This window comes from Cibotium barometz, chromosome 55 (genome assembly GCF_041138505.1).
Source record: "Cibotium barometz isolate CiBa-2024 chromosome 55, ASM4113850v1, whole genome shotgun sequence".
NCBI classification, from domain to species: domain Eukaryota; kingdom Viridiplantae; phylum Streptophyta; class Polypodiopsida; order Cyatheales; family Cibotiaceae; genus Cibotium; species Cibotium barometz.
This window is the reverse complement of record NC_141100.1, coordinates 38672171-38690062: the sequence shown is the minus strand read 5'-3', so window position 1 is coordinate 38690062 and position 17892 is coordinate 38672171. Positions and strand designations below refer to the sequence as shown.

Below are 17892 nucleotides of genomic sequence, written 5' to 3'. Positions count from 1 at the left end.
TCAGAAAGCCCATTCCTCATCATGTGAGGAATGAACAGCAAGATCTGCTGTTGTAGATGCTGCAGCAACATGTGCTGAGGCAGATGCAGGGGCTGATGTAGAGGTTTTAGAGTAGCAGTCCTTCTCCCGGTGATTATCACGGCCACAAATGGTGCATGGATGAGCCTTGAAGCAGTCCTTCTCCATATGATTAGTTTTTCCACAATGGGGGCAAGGCTTTCTTACCTTAGAACCTCCTTTCTTTGCTAAAAATGCAGTGTCAGTTACCTTTTGTTGTTTTGTTCTTTCCTCTTCTTGGAGAGCATTGATGATACCTTCAAGAGTAGGATTATTGTGATACTTGAAGGTAGTGACAAGAGTAGCATAGGTGTCAGGTAAGCTTTTGAGAAGCACAGCAATAGCAATATCTTCGGAGATAGGGGACTTCACTGATGCAAGCTGAACCATAAGACTGCGAAAATAATTGACATGAGAGGCTATAGTAGCTCCCTCCTGCATATATAGATCAAAGAATGAGATCATAAGTGCAATCTTAGAGTTTTTAGAGCGGGGTCCAAACAGGGTATCCAAAGTGATCCATGCTCGAGAAGCAGACTGTATGTCGGAGATGTGATGAATGTAATCATCTCCAAGACCGAGCAAGATGATAGCATAGGCTTTGTCATTCTTGGCAGTGGGAGGATAAGTGATAACTTGCTCAATGTCGGAATCTTCGGGAGTAGCATGATGAACAACATCCCACAGGCCTTCTTTCATAAGATGGCACTTGATTTTGATTTGCCAAGTATGAAAGTTGGACCCATTGAATTTGTCGATAGACATGAGAGAATGGGTAGAAGATGCCATGTGGGAAGGTCTTACCTCTTGCTAATGATGCCAGGGCAGTGTCTATTCCCTTACAAGAGAGAGTTCAGTTTTGAATTATTTTTGAAGAAAAATAGAACTGAAAATATTGAAGCATACCACTTTGGTTTTTTTCCTCAGGTCTTCCACCCTTTCAGGGGTAACCCGAGAGAGAGAGAAAGAGAGAGAGCTGCGAACAGAGATTTTTGCAAATAGAGAAAGATGTAGTACAGGGCCACGATACCTAGAGAGACCGGAGAGCGAGCAGCGGTGGAGAATTTGTTGCAGAACCTCGGGCAGCTCTTGGAGAAGTGCAGCCTGTTGAAGAAGATGGCGCAGAATTTCAGGAGTAGCACGGGGGCCAGGAGCAGGAGCAGATGTCGGGGCAACACAAGTGCTGCTCATCCAGAGAGGGAGGCCGACAGTAGCTGCAGGTATGGAGTGATGCGCAGCCTGTAGAGGGTGAAGCGCAGGCAGCAGCAACTGTAAACAGGCCAACGCAGGCAGCAAAAACTGGCGCAGAAAATGGCGGGCAGATTCCTGAGTGGAATGGCGCAGATCTGGGGCAGGAAATAGGCGGCCAGAACTTGAGCACGATGGAGAGGATAACGAGCGACGAATCAGGGCAGCATCAAGCTGGAAATGAACTAGGAAAGGCTGGCTCTGATACCATGAAAGAAATATGAAAGCAAGAGCAAAACTACAAATAAAACAAAACAAATGAAAGACAAAGAGTTACCTTGAGATGAGTGTAGACAAGAGCCAGGGTCTCCAGGACCTATCTCGAGCTATTTGCACCAAGGAAAAGGGTGTTTTTTTTTTTGGGGGGGGAGGGGGGGGAGGGGGGGATCGATGTGCCAGGGGTGCTCATGGGAGCTGATGATCCGGACCCTCTGAAGTGAGCCACCGCTAAAGTCCTTTGTTGGGGAAAGCGTTAGACGTCCATGACATCTGACGGAGAAAATGAGAGCTGGTCTCCCGTCTAAGCCTAGTACCGCCAAAGGGATGTTGTGGTGTGTGAAAGCTGATAAGCAAAGTGGTAAGACCGACTCAAGCCATGGCCAATACAGTCAAGCTTAATTGTATTGGCCATGGCTTGGGTAGGTCTTACCACTCGGCTTATCAACCCAAGGGCAATGTCTAAACCCTTACAACCAGATTTGAGAGGTGCTAGAAGCCCCCTTCACCATGCAAGCCATGGCCAAAAAATATAGACAAATTTGAGGGCTATAGTTTTCATACTTGGCAAACAAAGATAAAATTCACCTTAATGAGGAAGGGATTATGGGGAGTAGCCAATGGGAAAGAAAAAAAAACCTACTACCAGAGTTGAAAAGGCCAGATGGACTAGTAAGGATGAGAAAGCACTTGCTATTATTGCACTGGGCCTTAGTGACACCTACATACATCACATAGATGGAAAACACATTCCATGAGGCATGGAACACACTCTGAGTTTCTCATATTTATGCTTGTCAGTTGCTTAATCTCATGTGATTAGTCTTAATCATTTGTCTAGCTTGTCATCATGCTTAAACCATGTGCCTAATAATTTTGTCCAAGCCACTATGACTCCAACATGGTATCAGAGCATTGATCCACAGCCATTATGCTCATAAGCTCTTTATTCATTTTGGCTTAATCTTGATTAGTGCTTAATCCTCATTTTCATCACTTTTGTTGCCCAAGCTTCAACTAGGAGGATCTTCCTAGCTTATAGGGGACACCCGGGCACAGCTTCAATGGAGAGAAATCGCCACGCAACAGCCCACCATTCCCAGTTCATGAGTTGCCACAAAATTTGGGGGAAAACCCAAAAGAAGGAGCTACATTGCAAAGATCTCTAATTCAACTCACCCTCAGGGGTTTTCCAGGGTGGCAAACACACTCGTGGCATCAAAAATTGGAAAGCCGATTCAGGCCTGGGCACTCAACACTGACTCTCTCTTGAAGCTTTTTTGAGGAGGGCCATCAAATCAGTTCTCCAAGAGTGCTCTGTTTTCAGCGCTCAAAACAGTGAGTTATTTGATTAATTGGTGATTAATCGGGGCTTAATATCTCGGAGGTTTGGGCTGATCAATGGTGATTAAATATGCCTTATTCTTGTGAAACATCTAATGAAAGTATATCAAGCCAAAGAAAGTCAAAAATTTTAAAGCTGAAACCTCTCCCCAGAGGTAGGCGGCTGTGTCATCTGCAAACTCCGAATCAAGTAGCTCCTCCTGGGATCTAATGGGGAGGCAGAGATTCTGGAGTCCTGTCTTCTGTATGGAAAGAAAGCTACTCATCAACCCGCCATGAGGAGGAAGAGAAAGGAGGCTAGGGGTCATCCTTGTTTGGCTGATCTAGAGATCGGAAACCTGCCTCTGAGGTCCCCTGGTTGAGGACCTGACTGTGAGCTGCCGAATATAGGGCAGAGATGCCTCTAATCCATCCAGCCAGAAATCCCATCCTAAGCATGGTGGCCTCCAGAAAAGCCCAATTGACCCTGTCATCATAAGCATTCTCAAAATCCAGAAGAACTGCCATCTCCTCCCTGTGAAGTCTGGCTGCATTTGTCGCTTCCCAAAAGGTGAAGATGATATCAGGATGCTCCTGTCCTGGATGAAGCCAGTATGGGTTCCATGGATCAGGTTGGGGAGATGAGGCTGCAAGCGACGCAACTGATGGCTTTGGTGAGGATTTCGTAAGCGTTTCCTAAGAGGGTGATGGGGCGGCACTCCTGAATCTCCAAACAGTCAGTTCCCTCCTTCAGAATCAAGTGAATCAGCCCCTCAGAGAGACTCTCTGGCATGTGACCTGAGACCTTGATCTCATTGAAGGCGGCCATGAAACCGTCTTCCATGAGTTCCCAATGACGCAAAAAGAGACACCGGCAAGCCATCCTCGCCTGGATACTTGTCCCGCAGAAGGGCACAGAGTGAATCTCGTACCTTGATGAGAGAAAGGGGAGCAGGAGAGGGCCTGGAGGCCTGGGGCCACCACCTCCCACGTATGTTGCCAGACTCTCTCCCTCGCCGCCTCCTACCTGAGGAGTGAGGGAATCTGTTAAAAGGAGATTTATGAAGAAACCTGTGGCTATGGCTCGAACCTGGGGGGACAGTGTCAATGGTACCATCTGGACGACTCAGCCTCCGGACCCCATCTTTGCAATGGTGTGGGTCTGCTGTCTCAAAGAAATCATGGGTGACCCTGTCTCCTGCTTGAGTCCAATAGGAGGCCCTGGCATGATATCGATACTCCACCCTCCTCTCCTCAATCAATCAAATCTCTGTCGGGTTCCCTCCTATTGAGACTCCACCCATGGACGGTCTGGGGTCTGCTCCTGCAGCCGCTAGAGGGAGGCTAGGCCTGTGCAGAGGTTCCTCTCCTGCTCTCTGAACTTGGTGAGACTGTCCTTAGCTGTGCTCTGTACAAGGGTGCTGATCTCCTGAAGTCCAGAGTTGAGCACGGCTGCCGCCTCTCCCGGTCTAAAAGTGAGGGACTCCCAAATCTCCTCGACTCTTATGGCGATCTCAGGGTCCTGGACCAAGCTTTCAAGGATTCAGACACGTTGGTGACGCTCTGGTCTCCAAGCATCCTCCAGGAGAAAGACAACAGGCGAATGATCTAATAGTGTGGTTGCCTGCAAGAATACCAACCAAACCACCTGTGCTGCAAGCCCACTCATCCACAAAATCTGTCAATGTGCAAGAGGTTTGGTCCCTGCATCCTCTGGTGTGATTTGGAGAAGCGAAAGCTCCCTGGGGTTCGGCCAACTCTAGTAGATGCCAAGGATCCTGGCCTCTCTGGGGGAGGACTAGTTCCTCTCAGGCGGTGTACTCACTCTTTGTGATCGTATCCAAGCCTCCTCCCTACTTGTCCTTTGGCTCCTCTAGCATGTGAAAATGTCCACATGTGCACCAGAAATCTACCTGGGGAAAAGCCTATTCCACCTGGGTCCATAACTCAGTCTACCCCGTCACCCTATTGGGGTCATAAATGTTGAGAAAATCCACCCGGTCCTCTCCAACCCGGACTATGATTCAATGTACCCTCCCCTGAACAATGATGCGTGAATCGACCACTGACTGGATCAGCTGCACACTGACCGAAATGCCACACCCCTCCTTGGTTCCCCATAGGGCCAAAAAGCGGGGACCAAAAGGTATGGCTGCGTCCAGGCAAATTCTTCCCGCATTTGCAGGTACACCCTACCGAAAGGTGAAGTTTCTGCAGGAGAAAAAGAGATCAATCGGGCCTCCAACACTGGCTCTCTGAAGCTCTTGAAGAAGCACTACTCTTCTGTGGTGGAAGTGCAAACACAACACAACCACCCCCCCCCCCCCCCCCCCCCCCCTCTCTCTCTTTCCGTGAACATTCCAAGAGACGATCCGCATGACTAAAGATGGGGGAGTGGGACCTACTCAAGACACCTTCTCTATGGAGGGTCTTTGGGGTCGGTTTGGAGGGGGAATAATCAGAGTCTGGCAAGGGCTAGATGCGGGCAAAGTGATCCCTGATCCTGTCCTTCATAAAGCTCCACTCCACTCTAGCCGTGCGGTATGCTTGCTCTGTGCTCCATCCGTCGCAACAGCAAAAGAAGTGGAGGAAGGGCCTCAAAGGGACAGTGATTGCCACGTGTAGGAACACATACAATATCACCTCCAAGCTTGGGGGCATCAATGTCTTCATCCTAATATTGGCCTGCTAACTCTATGCGGGCCAGGGCCCAAAAGTGGGTGACGATGTCAAGAAGACGGCAATCTCCCAAGTGCTGAGCTAGGGAGACACCTTGGGAGTGATGACAGAGGAGGCAGACTTGCAATCCCACTCCCTTCAGAGGGTGGTGCTGAGAGGGAAGGAGAGGACCACTGCTCCAATGCTCCTGGTATGGTGGAAGACCACACAAACATGGAGTGGCACCACAATCTCCGAGAACTCGCTGGCCTCAATAGAAAGGCATTTTAGGGGGCCAGTCAAGAGGCGCCCCCACAATTTTTTTATTTTTTTTATTTTTTTTTTTTTTTTTGGGAGGGGGGGGGGTGGTGTGGCTCAATGGGAAGGGAAACCATTGGGGAGGCTACAATAGTCATCTCCACAGGATCTGTGAACTGCTGTATCCACTACCTGGCCGGTCCAAGCTGAAGACTCTGCAGGGGTCGGGGGCGTTTGGAGGGCGCTGGGAATGGATAGGGGAGGCCGAGGGAGCGGGGGAAGAAATAGAGGGAGGAGACGAGGGGGAGGAGGGGGGATGAATCATTGCAGTAAGGGGGAGGGAGGGCGGGGGTGGGGGGGGGGCGACCATTGGCTCGGAATCTCAGAGGACGAGCCAAGATCTGCAAGAATCTCCTGGGTGGTGCAGGGGGTTGACATGTCGTCCATATTCTCATTAGGAACTAAATGCTCATAACGGTTGCCAGTGGGCACCGTTACCTTGGGGGGGCCACCTGCACTGCGATCAAGCCGGGAGTGCTCCTATGGAGGCGGGTGGCGGTGCCATCTAGGGTGGTGGACTGTATGCCAACGGCTAGGGCCATCCTCCTGCGGAGCTTGGGATCGAGGCTGGGCTGCAAGGGTCGGTTGAACAGGAACCTCCACATGGTTTGGCTGAGTCGCCAAGCCCAAGAAAATGATTTTTCTGGGCTCGCTGACAAGGGCTGCCTGGAGCAAATCCTGGATTTGTCCACAACCTGGGAGCTAAACACCTCCGTGAATGGAGAAGGGCAATTGACGAGAGAATCAGGTGAGAGGGGGGGGGGGGTGTTGGGCACAGAGGAGGTAGGTGGCGCACATGGAAAGAACAGGGAAACAAACTGAAGGAGGCAGGCTTGAATGGGGCACTTGGTGGAGAGGGGCTAGTGTGAATAAGGGCAAAAAGGTGCATGGGTGGAGGGGCTAAAGGTGGCGTACAGCAAGCCTGCGCAGGAGCGAACAGGGTGAGCAGCGAGCAGCAAGCAGGAAGGGGGTGGAGGCGGAACCAGGGTGGGGGGGGGAGGCTGAAACGAAGACGGGGAGGGCGAAGACGATGCAGGCGGGAAGCGAAGGGGGGCTCAGCTCGAAGTTGTCTCCCTACCATATAGATCCTGTCGTACCTGAGTTACAGCATCATCACCCAAACATTCGACTAGTCCAGTCCGTCAAAAGACCTACCCAGCTATGCAGGCGGGAAGCGGAGGGGGGCTCAGCTCGAAGTTAGACGTCTCCCTACCATATAGATCATGTCGTAGCTGAGTTACAGCATCATCACCCAAACATTCGACAAGCCCAGTCCGTCAAAAGACCTACCCATCTACAAAGCAACCCATAGAGGAGTATACCTCACACACATATATACATATACATTGCATGACTGTTCAAAACCCCCCATAACACCGACTTGCCAAAAAAGCTCTTAAATAGCCTCCCAACTGAAGACCAGACCAAGTTGAGAGCAAGGTGCATGCAGAGAAGGTAAGGCCACCCATCTGTCCAGTTCAAAAGGAAGCCTGACCTACCCCTGGAAGTTCAACCAACAAGCCTATCTCACCAGAGGAGTTATGTCAGAGCCTAACATGTAGGTCTTCAATATGCTTGAAACCCTCATGCATGACACTATGTACAAATACTCAGATTATAACCTGTACAAAACAGTCAGCACTTTATGAAAGAAACGGTCATCATTTATGTACTTTTTGTACAAAAGTTATGATTTTTAAGATGATTTTAAAAATACGCTAAATAATATTTTAAGTGTGCTGCAAATGCGATACAGGTATTCTTATGCATGTATTTAGGCTATTGGTATGTATGTTATTTTTAGTAACTTTAAAAATCGTAAATTTACCAAGTTCATGATTTTTTTTTTCCAAATTTTAAGCAATGGTAGATGTATGCTAACCAATCATTCTCAATTAGTTTCATCGAATTAAAAGTTGCCTTCCATTTCCTCAAAATACATGAATCAACTTTGGGCAACTTTTGTGACTCAATACAGGACTAGTGTTTAAGTGTCTTGGGGGTATATGCTTTAAAGCAGTTCTTTTGATAGGAATCCTTTTGCAGGAGGATGTTTTAAACAACAGCTTCAACGTACTTCGAATGTTCTTGAGGATATATGGGCCTATGGAAGCTCCATACATGCTGGTGAGTTGATTTTATGTGGCCCCTCGTCTTAATCATGATGAAAGGCTTATCTCAGAAAATTTGGCTGCTGTTTTTTCTTTAAGCTTGCATTATGACTGCATGATATACTTGGTCCCAATTGTTATTGTCATGTGACAAGATGGTCTGTACCTTGGTCGACTCTCCAAAAAAGATCTGGAGCTGTGGGGCCCCCACCAGTTGTGCACGAGCAAGCCCCTGCCATGGGGATTCCACCCTTGCTTCTCACCTCCATCTCCTCTGTCTCCTCCCTCCTCCTTTCAGTGCTTCGCCTATTTACTCCTGGTCCCTGCCCACCTGCGTGCCCTTTTCCGCCCTCTATCTCTGTGCGTGCTGTTGCCCTTGCCGCCTCCTTGCGCCTTCTGCCTCAGCCCCCTGCCCCCTTCTGCCGTCATTCTTCCTTGCACCTGCATTTTTCCGCCTTTCGCCCCTCTGCCCGCCCTTCACTCTTTGGCCCACTTTCTGCCTTGTGCCCATCCTTCACCTTTCTGCCCACCTCTTGCTCATTCGCCAGTTGGCTTCCGCCTCTTCGCCCCTTCCATGTCTGCCCCTTGCCATTTTTCCTAAGCAGACCTCGAGCTCGTGGCTTCTATTGTTGCCTCCCTTGTGCCTTCTTCTTTGGTTTGGAAGATCACAGGGAGCCACCTTGCGCTCATACAGATCCGGGATTTACTCTAGGCAGCCCTCATTGGCGAGCCTGACAGAATTAGCGATATCCATTTTTTAGGGCTGGACTACTTTCAGGCGGAGTTTGACTCACCCGCAGCGGCAGATCATGTGATGCAGTAGAGCCCCATCACGGTACGCGGTGCTTAGGTGTTTTTACACGCTGACGAAAAGAAGAAAGTAGTGGCTGATGCCTTGTGAAGTTGTAAGGAAGGCCTCATGTGCTTCCATCTCAATTGCCTATCACTAGGATGCATAATTCTACCATATGGATGGGGATTTTGCTCTCGGTATGGTTGCCATAACGAATGCGAGAATAGATCCTTATTATGTGGTAAGAGATGGATAACTTATGATGCATAATCGCTTGTGTGGTAAGAAATGTTATGGCAAAGGCAATGGAAGAGGCCACTACATAGGTTCTTAAGGAAATACTTCTTTTGGATTGGCATGTGTAAGGATTTTGATACTTATGCACACAGATGTTTACCTTGTTAAAGGATAAAGTTTGATCACCATAAAAGTCTTGTAGCATGCAATAAGTTGACCGTTGTAACGTGCAACAAAGCCTTCTTTAAACCTGTGAGTTTATGCAATCCACTTTGCATTACGAGAGAAGAGTAGAGAGAGAAAAGATGAGAGTTGACACCATATTGGGTCATATTACCCATGGAAGGGCCCCCCTTGCAAGCAGGAGTATTTGCTTGTATTACTCTGGAAAACTTTGTGCAATGATGAGAATGATGATATGGACTGCCGAACGCAAGGACGAGGAAGACTGAACGCAGGCTGAAACATCTGTTGATCCAATAGCACTTTAGCAGACTCTATGAAGCCACTTATGCTGGCTGAATATGAGAGGATCTTCTATGCTGCCTTGGACTGAAGCACATAGTGCTTGAGGCTGTTTGTATGCTCCAAGGACCTTGAGGGTACTCGAGCACACATGTTCTCTAACTGCATTGCTGAATACTTGTGAATGTTGATTATTTATGCAATGATCTATGGGCTGCTTATATATGAGAGAAATGCTGTTGGTTGGTGGATATGCTACTATTGGCCATTATTTTATATCTACAATTGATGAAAAATGTAGCATTAAATGCTATGCTTCTTACGTGTGGGCCCAGGGCTGCTGCCCAACAGCAAATAGGCTGGCCGACTTGGCTGTTTATGGCCTATAAAGGCTGCCAACTTGGGGTTATGATGCCTTAAGCATCCAACCAAGGCAAAGCCCCATGTGGGTTGGTCTAGGGCTTGCCCATAGGCTATATACCTTACCACAGTAGCCTGAGTTGGGACTTGAAGTTTCTCGATACTTCAAGCAATCAAAGTTCGGATACATTCCTACTCATGATGATTGTTCTCAGTCTGCCAGGCAACAGAGAGGATTTATCAGTTCTGGTGGAACATTGCACATTTTCAGCACGGAGAGATCATTTGATTGTTCAGGATCTGCCTATGATAATACTGAACATGTTGTGTTTGGTGCGTGTGTCAACCCAAGTTTCCCAAGTTCTAGGTGTAGTCCTAGAAAGAATTGACCTCCTGTACAACCAATTTCACAATTGTGCATTTGACAAAGGATAGTACAGTAGGAGAGTTATATCATTGGTGTTTGGCTTTGACATGGTCTTGATAGGAACACTTTCATAGATAATTTATGGCGAGAGTGTTCAGATTTCTAATAGTTTTGTGGTTCTCAGAGAGGGAAAGTATTTTTATCCCCTTGGCACGAGGAATTACCCAATCTTGATAGGATAGGTAATTTGATTGGCTACGACAATTGTCTCTATGATGTCATCCTCAGGAGTTCGATGTCCAACCTAGCATGCCATAGCTCAGCATCTGTCATGCTAGATGTGGTAGCAACTGCAAGTGCATCATGTGCAGCTCTCTCATATACATCAAGCCTGTAAAGACTATGACATATAGTACTTGAGGCAACAATAAGATCTCCATCACTGTAATCATGTACAATGCATCTCTCGCCAACAAAGCGGACAGCTAGGCCTGACCCAACAATGGCTAAAACTAATAAGAGAATCATTTTGATTCTCGCAAATGTAAGGTAGAAACAAAAACCTAACTAAAATTTGCAAGAGGCTTTAGTCAGAAGCATTCATATCACCTGCCCAAAGTTGTTGAAACTTCAGAAGGGTAGGGATTTTTCCATTGGAATTTTGAGAATAAAAGAAATAGAAATACTCGGGGAAGTTTTATGCCTCGGGATTCGACATTTGGTGGTTCGCATAGTGGCAGTCCTAGCACGCGACCCTGGTTATGTATGCATACACGAGGTTGCTCTCTCTGAGCGGGAGGCAGTCGCCATGGGACACAGCCACTGGCGCCTGATCCGAGATTCTTGTATCACACCGGGTGGGCAGATTCGTAGCCGCTCGGATGGGGACTATTCTCCATCCAAGCCGCTTGCGAAGGCCCGCCGTATGGCTGAGACAGCCTCCACCTCAGCAGGTCATCCATGAGGATCATCTCATGGAATGTACAGGGCCTTGGCGACGCACACTATGTATGTTATCGTGGTTGCTTGAGGCAGGAGCTTCAGAGATGCCTGGTTGGGGGCAGTATTGATATTCTGATGATGCAGGAGCACCATTTGAGTGAGAGCAGGATTCAAAGATAGAGTTCGGTGATGCTTGGTAGATGGGACACATTTTGGTCTGCAGGGTTTGGCCCCTTGGGTGGGCAGGGAGGAGTATGTATGGTCATTGCGGATGTATGGCGGCAGGCCATTGTGGATCGCGGGGTCATTGTGCTTGGTAGAGCACAATATGTTATTCTGAGGATGCACGATGAGCTCTTTGGCGTGTTCAATGTCTATGCGCCCAACCATGCTAGTGCCAGAGCAGAGTTCTGGACCCTTGTTACAAATGCATTGCCCGAGGCCGCACATGGGTGTGTCGGGGGAGACTTCAACATGCTTGAGGACCCGGCCGATAGGGTGGGAGGCAGTCATGTTACAGTGCACGGCACGGAGCTTACAGCTTGGGAGCGATTTTGCATGACACTGCGGATCACTGATGCATGGCAGCATGAGGCTTTCTCCCGCTCTCAGGACAGTCTTAGTTTTTCTCGGTCGGATCGCCGGCAGGGAGGGACTAATCTATCACGGATTGATCGCTTCTATGTGGGGACAAGTTCGGGGAGCGTGGGGGCTCCGTTGGCATTCTCGCTGGCACCTCTTTTTCAGACCATGCGCTAGTTTATTTGACACTTGAGAAGAGGACACGGGAGACCAGCTTGCAGTTGAGGATCCCAGAGAGGATACTTACAGATCCCAGTCTTTCTGAGGACATTGAGAGGATATGGCATGATAGCCAGAGCTCTGACCTGGATGCAGCAGGCCAGTGTCCCCAGGGACTCATCGAGCTCAGCTCTTTTTTGCACGCTGTAGCCTTGACACGGCTGGGAGAGACACGAGAGCGGGAGCGTCGCTTGAGACTTAGCCTTGCTTCGCTCCAGCGCCTTCAGGAGCAGCAGCCTACATGTGAGTGGGTGGCGTCCCAGCTGAGCCAGGCACGCCAGGAGGTTAGAGAGGCAGAGGAGCAGAGACATGAGTTCTACTATCATCGCCAGGCCTCTCAGTGGACGCAGCTTGGTGATAGAGTGATTGGGGAGTTCTTTGAGATTACTGGACCCCGCCATGCTCGAGCAGGAGTACGCCAGCTCAGGAGACAGGAAGGATCGTTAGCCACTGAGCCCGGGGAGATCAGAGTCATTGCCACTGAGTTCTATAGAGACCTGCTTTCAGCGGAGCCAGCCACGGAGGCACGTGATGCTTGCAGATAGACTGTGTGGGCCCATGTGCAGAGGAGGGTCACAGATCGTATGCGCACAGTTCTGGGTGAGCCTCTTTCAGAGGATGGGCTTGTTGAGGCTTTGAGGGTCCTTCCGCGCCATAGTTGCCCTGGGGGGGACAGATTGACGCCTGCCTTTTTTATGTGCTATTGGGACCTTTTGGGGCCAGGCCTCCGCAGGGGCTGTCAGTATGTTTTGGACACTGGGGTGATGCCACAGAGTTTTTCAGAGGGCTTGATCTTTCTTATCCCCAGGCGGGAGGGAGTGCCAGATGATATTCGGCATTGGAGACCTATTACGATCCTCAATACTGTCTACAAGGTCCTGGCAAAGGCCTTGAGCTTGAGGATCCAGCCCTTCCTTGGGGAGCTGATTCATGCTACCCAGACAGGATTCGTCAAGGAGCGCAGCATCCTTGACAACATTTTCACCTTCTGGGAGGCAACGGCCCGAGCTAGATTTCTCGGTGAGGACCTGGTCGTGATGCTTCTCGATTTTGAGAAGGCATACGATAGAGTCGATTGGGGTTTCTTAGAGGACACTATGCTTCGCCTGGGTTTTGAGCCAGTCTGGATTCGAGGAGTGGCGGCTCTATATTCCACAGCTCATAACCAAGTGCTGATGGCAAGAGGATGGGGGGCGAGTTTTGAGTTGACCAGATCAGTCCGTCAGGGTGTCCTCTCGCCTCGTTTCTTTTTCTCTTCTTTGCTGAGGCTATGAGCATGTATCTGACGGCAGAGGAGGTTGGTTTGAGATGACTCCAGCTCCCAGTCCGGGGTGAAGACCTGCTCGATTCTGAGTTTGCTGATGACACGGGATTGTTTTTGCATGGCCAGGAGGCCAATTTTCAGAGGGCAGAGCAGTCGCTACAGGTTTTTGGTGCAGCTTCGGGAGCATTGATCAATTGGTGCAAGACAGTGGACTTTTGGATCAGTAGCGCTCCCAGTCCGGCATGGAGCCCAGACCCGGGTTTTAGATGGATTTCTCCTAGCACAGCAGTGCGGTATTTAGGATGCCAGATTGGACTTGATTTGTCACCTGAGCAGCAGATCGCCCCGCTTCTTCTGAGCATTCGGAAGAAGCTTTTGTATTGGAGTACAGCTCGGCTATCCTTGGCTGGGAGGAGGGTGGTGACAAATCAGGTGCTTTTAGCGACCATGTGGTACATCACGTCTTGCTGGATCTTCTCGAGCTCTTGCATAAGCCAGGTACAGAGGCTGATCAGGAACTTTCTTTGGTCTGGGCGGGATGGTCAGCCAGCCCGGGCTAAGGTTGCTTGGGCAGTTATTACTCTTCCACTGGCCCAAGGGGGCTTGGGCATTATAGATCCAGTTGATCAGAGTAGAGCCTTATTGGGGAAGCTTATTGTTCGGGGGCTACTTCCAAGCGCTGAGCCTTGGAAGGAGCTTCTTTTTCAGCGACTACAGGCTAGGGCTCCCCCAGCAGGGGGCACTTGGGCACCAGAGATACGATGGATCTTCATAGAGATGAGGAGGACAGGCCTCAGTAGAGGATGGGAGGACAGATTTGCCTTGAGCATCCTGCGAGCTTGGGAGCTGCTGAGACCGGGGCTTTCTCAGAGACCTCCTACTTGTGAGGAGGAGCGGGCCAGATAGCCGCTCATCTGGAGCCCAGCGGTACGCACAGAGCTGGGTCATATGCTGGGTTCTCGGCCTCGTCTAGCCTGGGGATCATTGGCGGCAGGCCCAGCACGCAGTTTTGGAGACTGGCAGGCCTTCTGCAGTCTCCCAGAGGAGATCCAGGTGGAGAGGCTGAGTCACTTCAGAGGGGGGCTGATTATGAGGGATGACATTCCACTGAGGAGTGGTTCACACCTTTCGAGCTAGCGGCCCCACGGTGGATGGGAGCCTTTACACATTTGGAGATCCTGATTGCTGTCAGAGCTTGCACTGAGGATGGTAGATGCCTCTATTATGAGATCCAGGATGAGGGCAGACTTCAGAGAGTGGAGGCGGAGTCGCCTTTGGTTCCAGAGTGCATCTTTCAGAGGATACGAGTAGTGGCCGCCGCTTCCCGGAAGTGGCATATTGATCCAGACCCTGCAGATGTGGACTCTGATTGGCGCATATGGGCATATGCTGCGCGCCCCTTGGCCCGGCTCTAGTGGGACCCTGGCGAGTACGAGTGGCATGATCCTTATGTGTCCCCCGAGGCCACAGAGATCACCTTTTTCCAGTACACTGTTCGGTTGGGAAGACATATTTTGACTGCGAGGAGGATGGTCTCTCCAGCTGCATCGCAGCATTGGTGGCTACAGGGACTCTCACAGGAGTTCCTGGAGGATTTTTGGACCAGGCTCTGGGCTAGTCGACAGGCACGCAGGATCTCGACTTTCCAGTGGCTGGTTGCCCACAGGGGTTCTGCAGTTGGCACCTGGCTTGTCTACAGTGGTCTTCCGGCGGCCTGCGTCCGATGCGGCCACCCTTTGGAGACACAGAGACACTGCCTATGGGACTGTCCACAGGCGCAGCAAATTTGGCTGCGGATGCTGCGCATTTTGGCCCCCTCTCTCCAGAGGGCATGTATACGTGGGGTACCGTTGCTTGGTCAACTTCATCAGGGCCTGCTCTGGGATACGAGACGGAGCAGGACAGCCAGGCCATCAGATTCATTAGGTGCCAGCCTCGCCTTGTTCCTTCACCGGATTTCTCGTCCGCCGTCTGGACACAGGAGAGGGATCTACGATGGGAGCTCCTCAGCAGCCTCACCATCTGGTTCACCTGGAGAGCCCGGTGTTTCAGGGCCTTAAAGGGGAGACTGGAGCCACCAGCAGAGATTGTTCGGGGGATTTGGCAGGAGTTGATCCACACCCTGCGAGGACAGTATGACCGCATCCGGGGCGACTCGGATGCGGCGATCTTGCGGCGCCAGGCCTTTCACACCACTTGGCGCAGCGGCCCCTTCTATACCCTACACGCGGGTACCCCCCGCTGGCATTACAGGCCACCTGTTTGGCTTTTTCCCCCTATTGTATGATATAGCCTCTCAGTTATTTGTACTGATATTTGTACTTTTTTGCACCTAGGGAGAGTCTCCCTAGCTGCCTTGATTGGATCTTTGCTCTGCCTTCTTATGAGCAGGAGAGGTTTTTGTAGTCCAGCGGGTGTTTTTTTTTATAACTAAGGAAAGGATCTTTTCTCGGGAAAAAAAAAAAAAGAAATACTCGGGGAAACTTCTGAGTCTTGAGATATAACAACCTACAAGACAGCCCTCAAAACCTAAATACTCCATGATTTAGTAAACCTTGTGATGACAAGATCGAGGGCTTGTTTTCCAAAAGACGTAGACCAATACACTGAGGTAAGCATGAATGAAGAAACTAAATGTACAGCATGTAAACACGAGGAGGAATATGGGAACATGTGGTGCAATCTTTACGAGAAAACAACTTAGTTTGCTCCTGAGAAAATATCAAACATGTGTCTGTACATGGCGCTTGACAGATTGTTCTTATCCGTTTGCTGCTTTCTGCTTGCCTTCTGCAGGCTCAAGTGATTGCAGAAGCAGAAGAAGAGTACAGAGAGCTTTTGAAAAATCTGGAACCCTCGTTGGCATTGAACTACCAGAAACGTTGCCAAGAGGCAGTCCTTGAAGGTTGGTTGGAGGCAGATATAAAGTTTTTGAGTTTCAACCATGTGTCTGGATTAAACAGTCGTGGCGCTGGGGAATGCAGGTGGCTGCAGTTCTTTGATACACCCAATGGGTTCTTGGACGATACCGGCTCTCATCCTCGATGAACAGATGTACAGGGAGCGAGTCAGACACGGGGGACAATGTAACTGAACTCTGCAATTTGATTGGGTGGTAACATGGATCATGTTTAAAAAGGCAACGGCAATATTAATTTAATCGGGAAAAGGGGGAAATAAATATGGATACAGTGGTTTGATGCATTAGAATTTTAAGTAGAGATCATGATGATGATGTGCGAATTGAGCACCAGATCTAATTTAATCACCTCCATTCTGACTATAAAATAAAGAGTTTCTGTGCATGGCCGAAAGGCTGGAAGGAGTCCCATATGATACCAAAGATCTAGCACAACTGTCTCTGGACTGCTTTATCAGCTAATAAGATCGGGCACACATTTGACCAATCCACGCTGGATTGTTTTTGATTTGTTGAAAACGTGATGGTGTATGCTTTACGCCTCCCATGTTCGTACTTTCTTGCAAGTGTAGAGCTTCTCGAAACCAAGTCTTGATAGGGGTTCATTGAATAAGGTGTAAGATGCGTGTGATCTGGCTCCAAAATTACATTCCTTGTAGACTGGAAGGGAATAGAATTGTAAGGTGGGGGTAGTACTGATGATTTTGGTAATTACACACAATTGATTTTGCGAATGTTACAATAACCACGGTGCGTTGGTCCCCTTATCTGTATAACTTTACCCTTTGCAATGGCCTGTACCCTTTTTCAACTACAGTTTCACCTTTCTAGTAGAGGTGTGCTGCTCTGGGCCTCAATCCCCTCAATAGAATGGCCTTTTCCTCCCTAGTAGTTGCACTATTGGTAGGAGATTCGTTTCGCCCCACCTGCAGATCTCTCTCTCCCTTGCTGCAGTGTGGTTAGTGTCCCGTTGGGTCAAGCTGTGCAAGAATTGTGCTCTTCCTTGGGATTATTTTACTTAGTGTTCAGCATTTCCTTGAAATCTTAACCAATAAGTGGGAGTGAAAAAGATGTCGTAATCCCACTCTCATAAATTGGCCGTGCTTCTCTCTGTAGCCCTTGAAGATCCCTAGATTCTGGCCCAAGTGCCCATGAGGGTGTGGATGGTATTACTTAAATCGTGCAAATGCACTAACTCATTGACCAAAGTGTCCTCAAACTGGCCTCAATGCATCTAGGCTTCCAAAATGTGCCAGGTTGCACTACCTAACCTTTGTGCTGCGACTCTAGCACGTCTTGAAGATGATACCATTGAGCAACTTTTTGATTGATCATAATGACCATATCCCTATCGTTCCCCTCATATCTGATTTGTGGCCCCGATTGTGTTAGGCAAATGATAGCACCTAAAAAATGTAAGCATCCTTCCTCATCCTTCTAAGGGGTTGTGCTATTGCAACCCAAATCCTATGTACTTCCTTGCACTCCTATAAGCAATTGTAGGCTATCTCTGAATCTCTTGGACATCTCGGGCCTGTTGGGTTGACACCCACGATCGATCCCCACTGGTTGGTGGCAAGTTCACGAAAGCCAAATAAAGGAGGATATTTGTGTCCTCTTGTAAGAATGTGAATGTGTCCCAAGACAAGATGGCTAGCATTCCACATAATATAATTAAAGAAAAGGCATTGGTTGGTAGCATCCCTTTTCACCTACTCATCAGGGTCTCAATGCAAATACCTGATATGATATCCGCCATACAACCAAAGACTCCAAGCATCTGCAATCATCCATGGGGCGGGATCAATATAA

The 17892-nt window shown here is 49.2% G+C and overlaps 1 protein-coding gene across 5 annotated transcripts in view; it reads left to right on the top strand.

Moving 5' to 3' along the window:
• Window positions 1-17892, top strand: part of LOC147607732 (ATP synthase subunit B) — a 115196-nt gene that overhangs the window by 93447 nt on the left and 3857 nt on the right. For 4 of the 5 annotated variants that reach the window (XM_086790256.1, XM_086790255.1, XM_086790259.1 and 1 more), the window contains 3 exons: window positions 7867-7947; window positions 15957-16065; window positions 16145-16461. In XM_086790256.1, coding sequence (XP_086646382.1) covers window positions 7867-7947; window positions 15957-16065; window positions 16145-16254 — 300 coding nt within the window. In that variant the 3' untranslated portion in view covers window positions 16255-16461. Of the gene's footprint in view, window positions 1-7866; window positions 7948-15956; window positions 16066-16144; window positions 16462-17892 lie in introns of those variants that run through there. The other variant, XM_086790257.1, reaches the window with a different exon arrangement.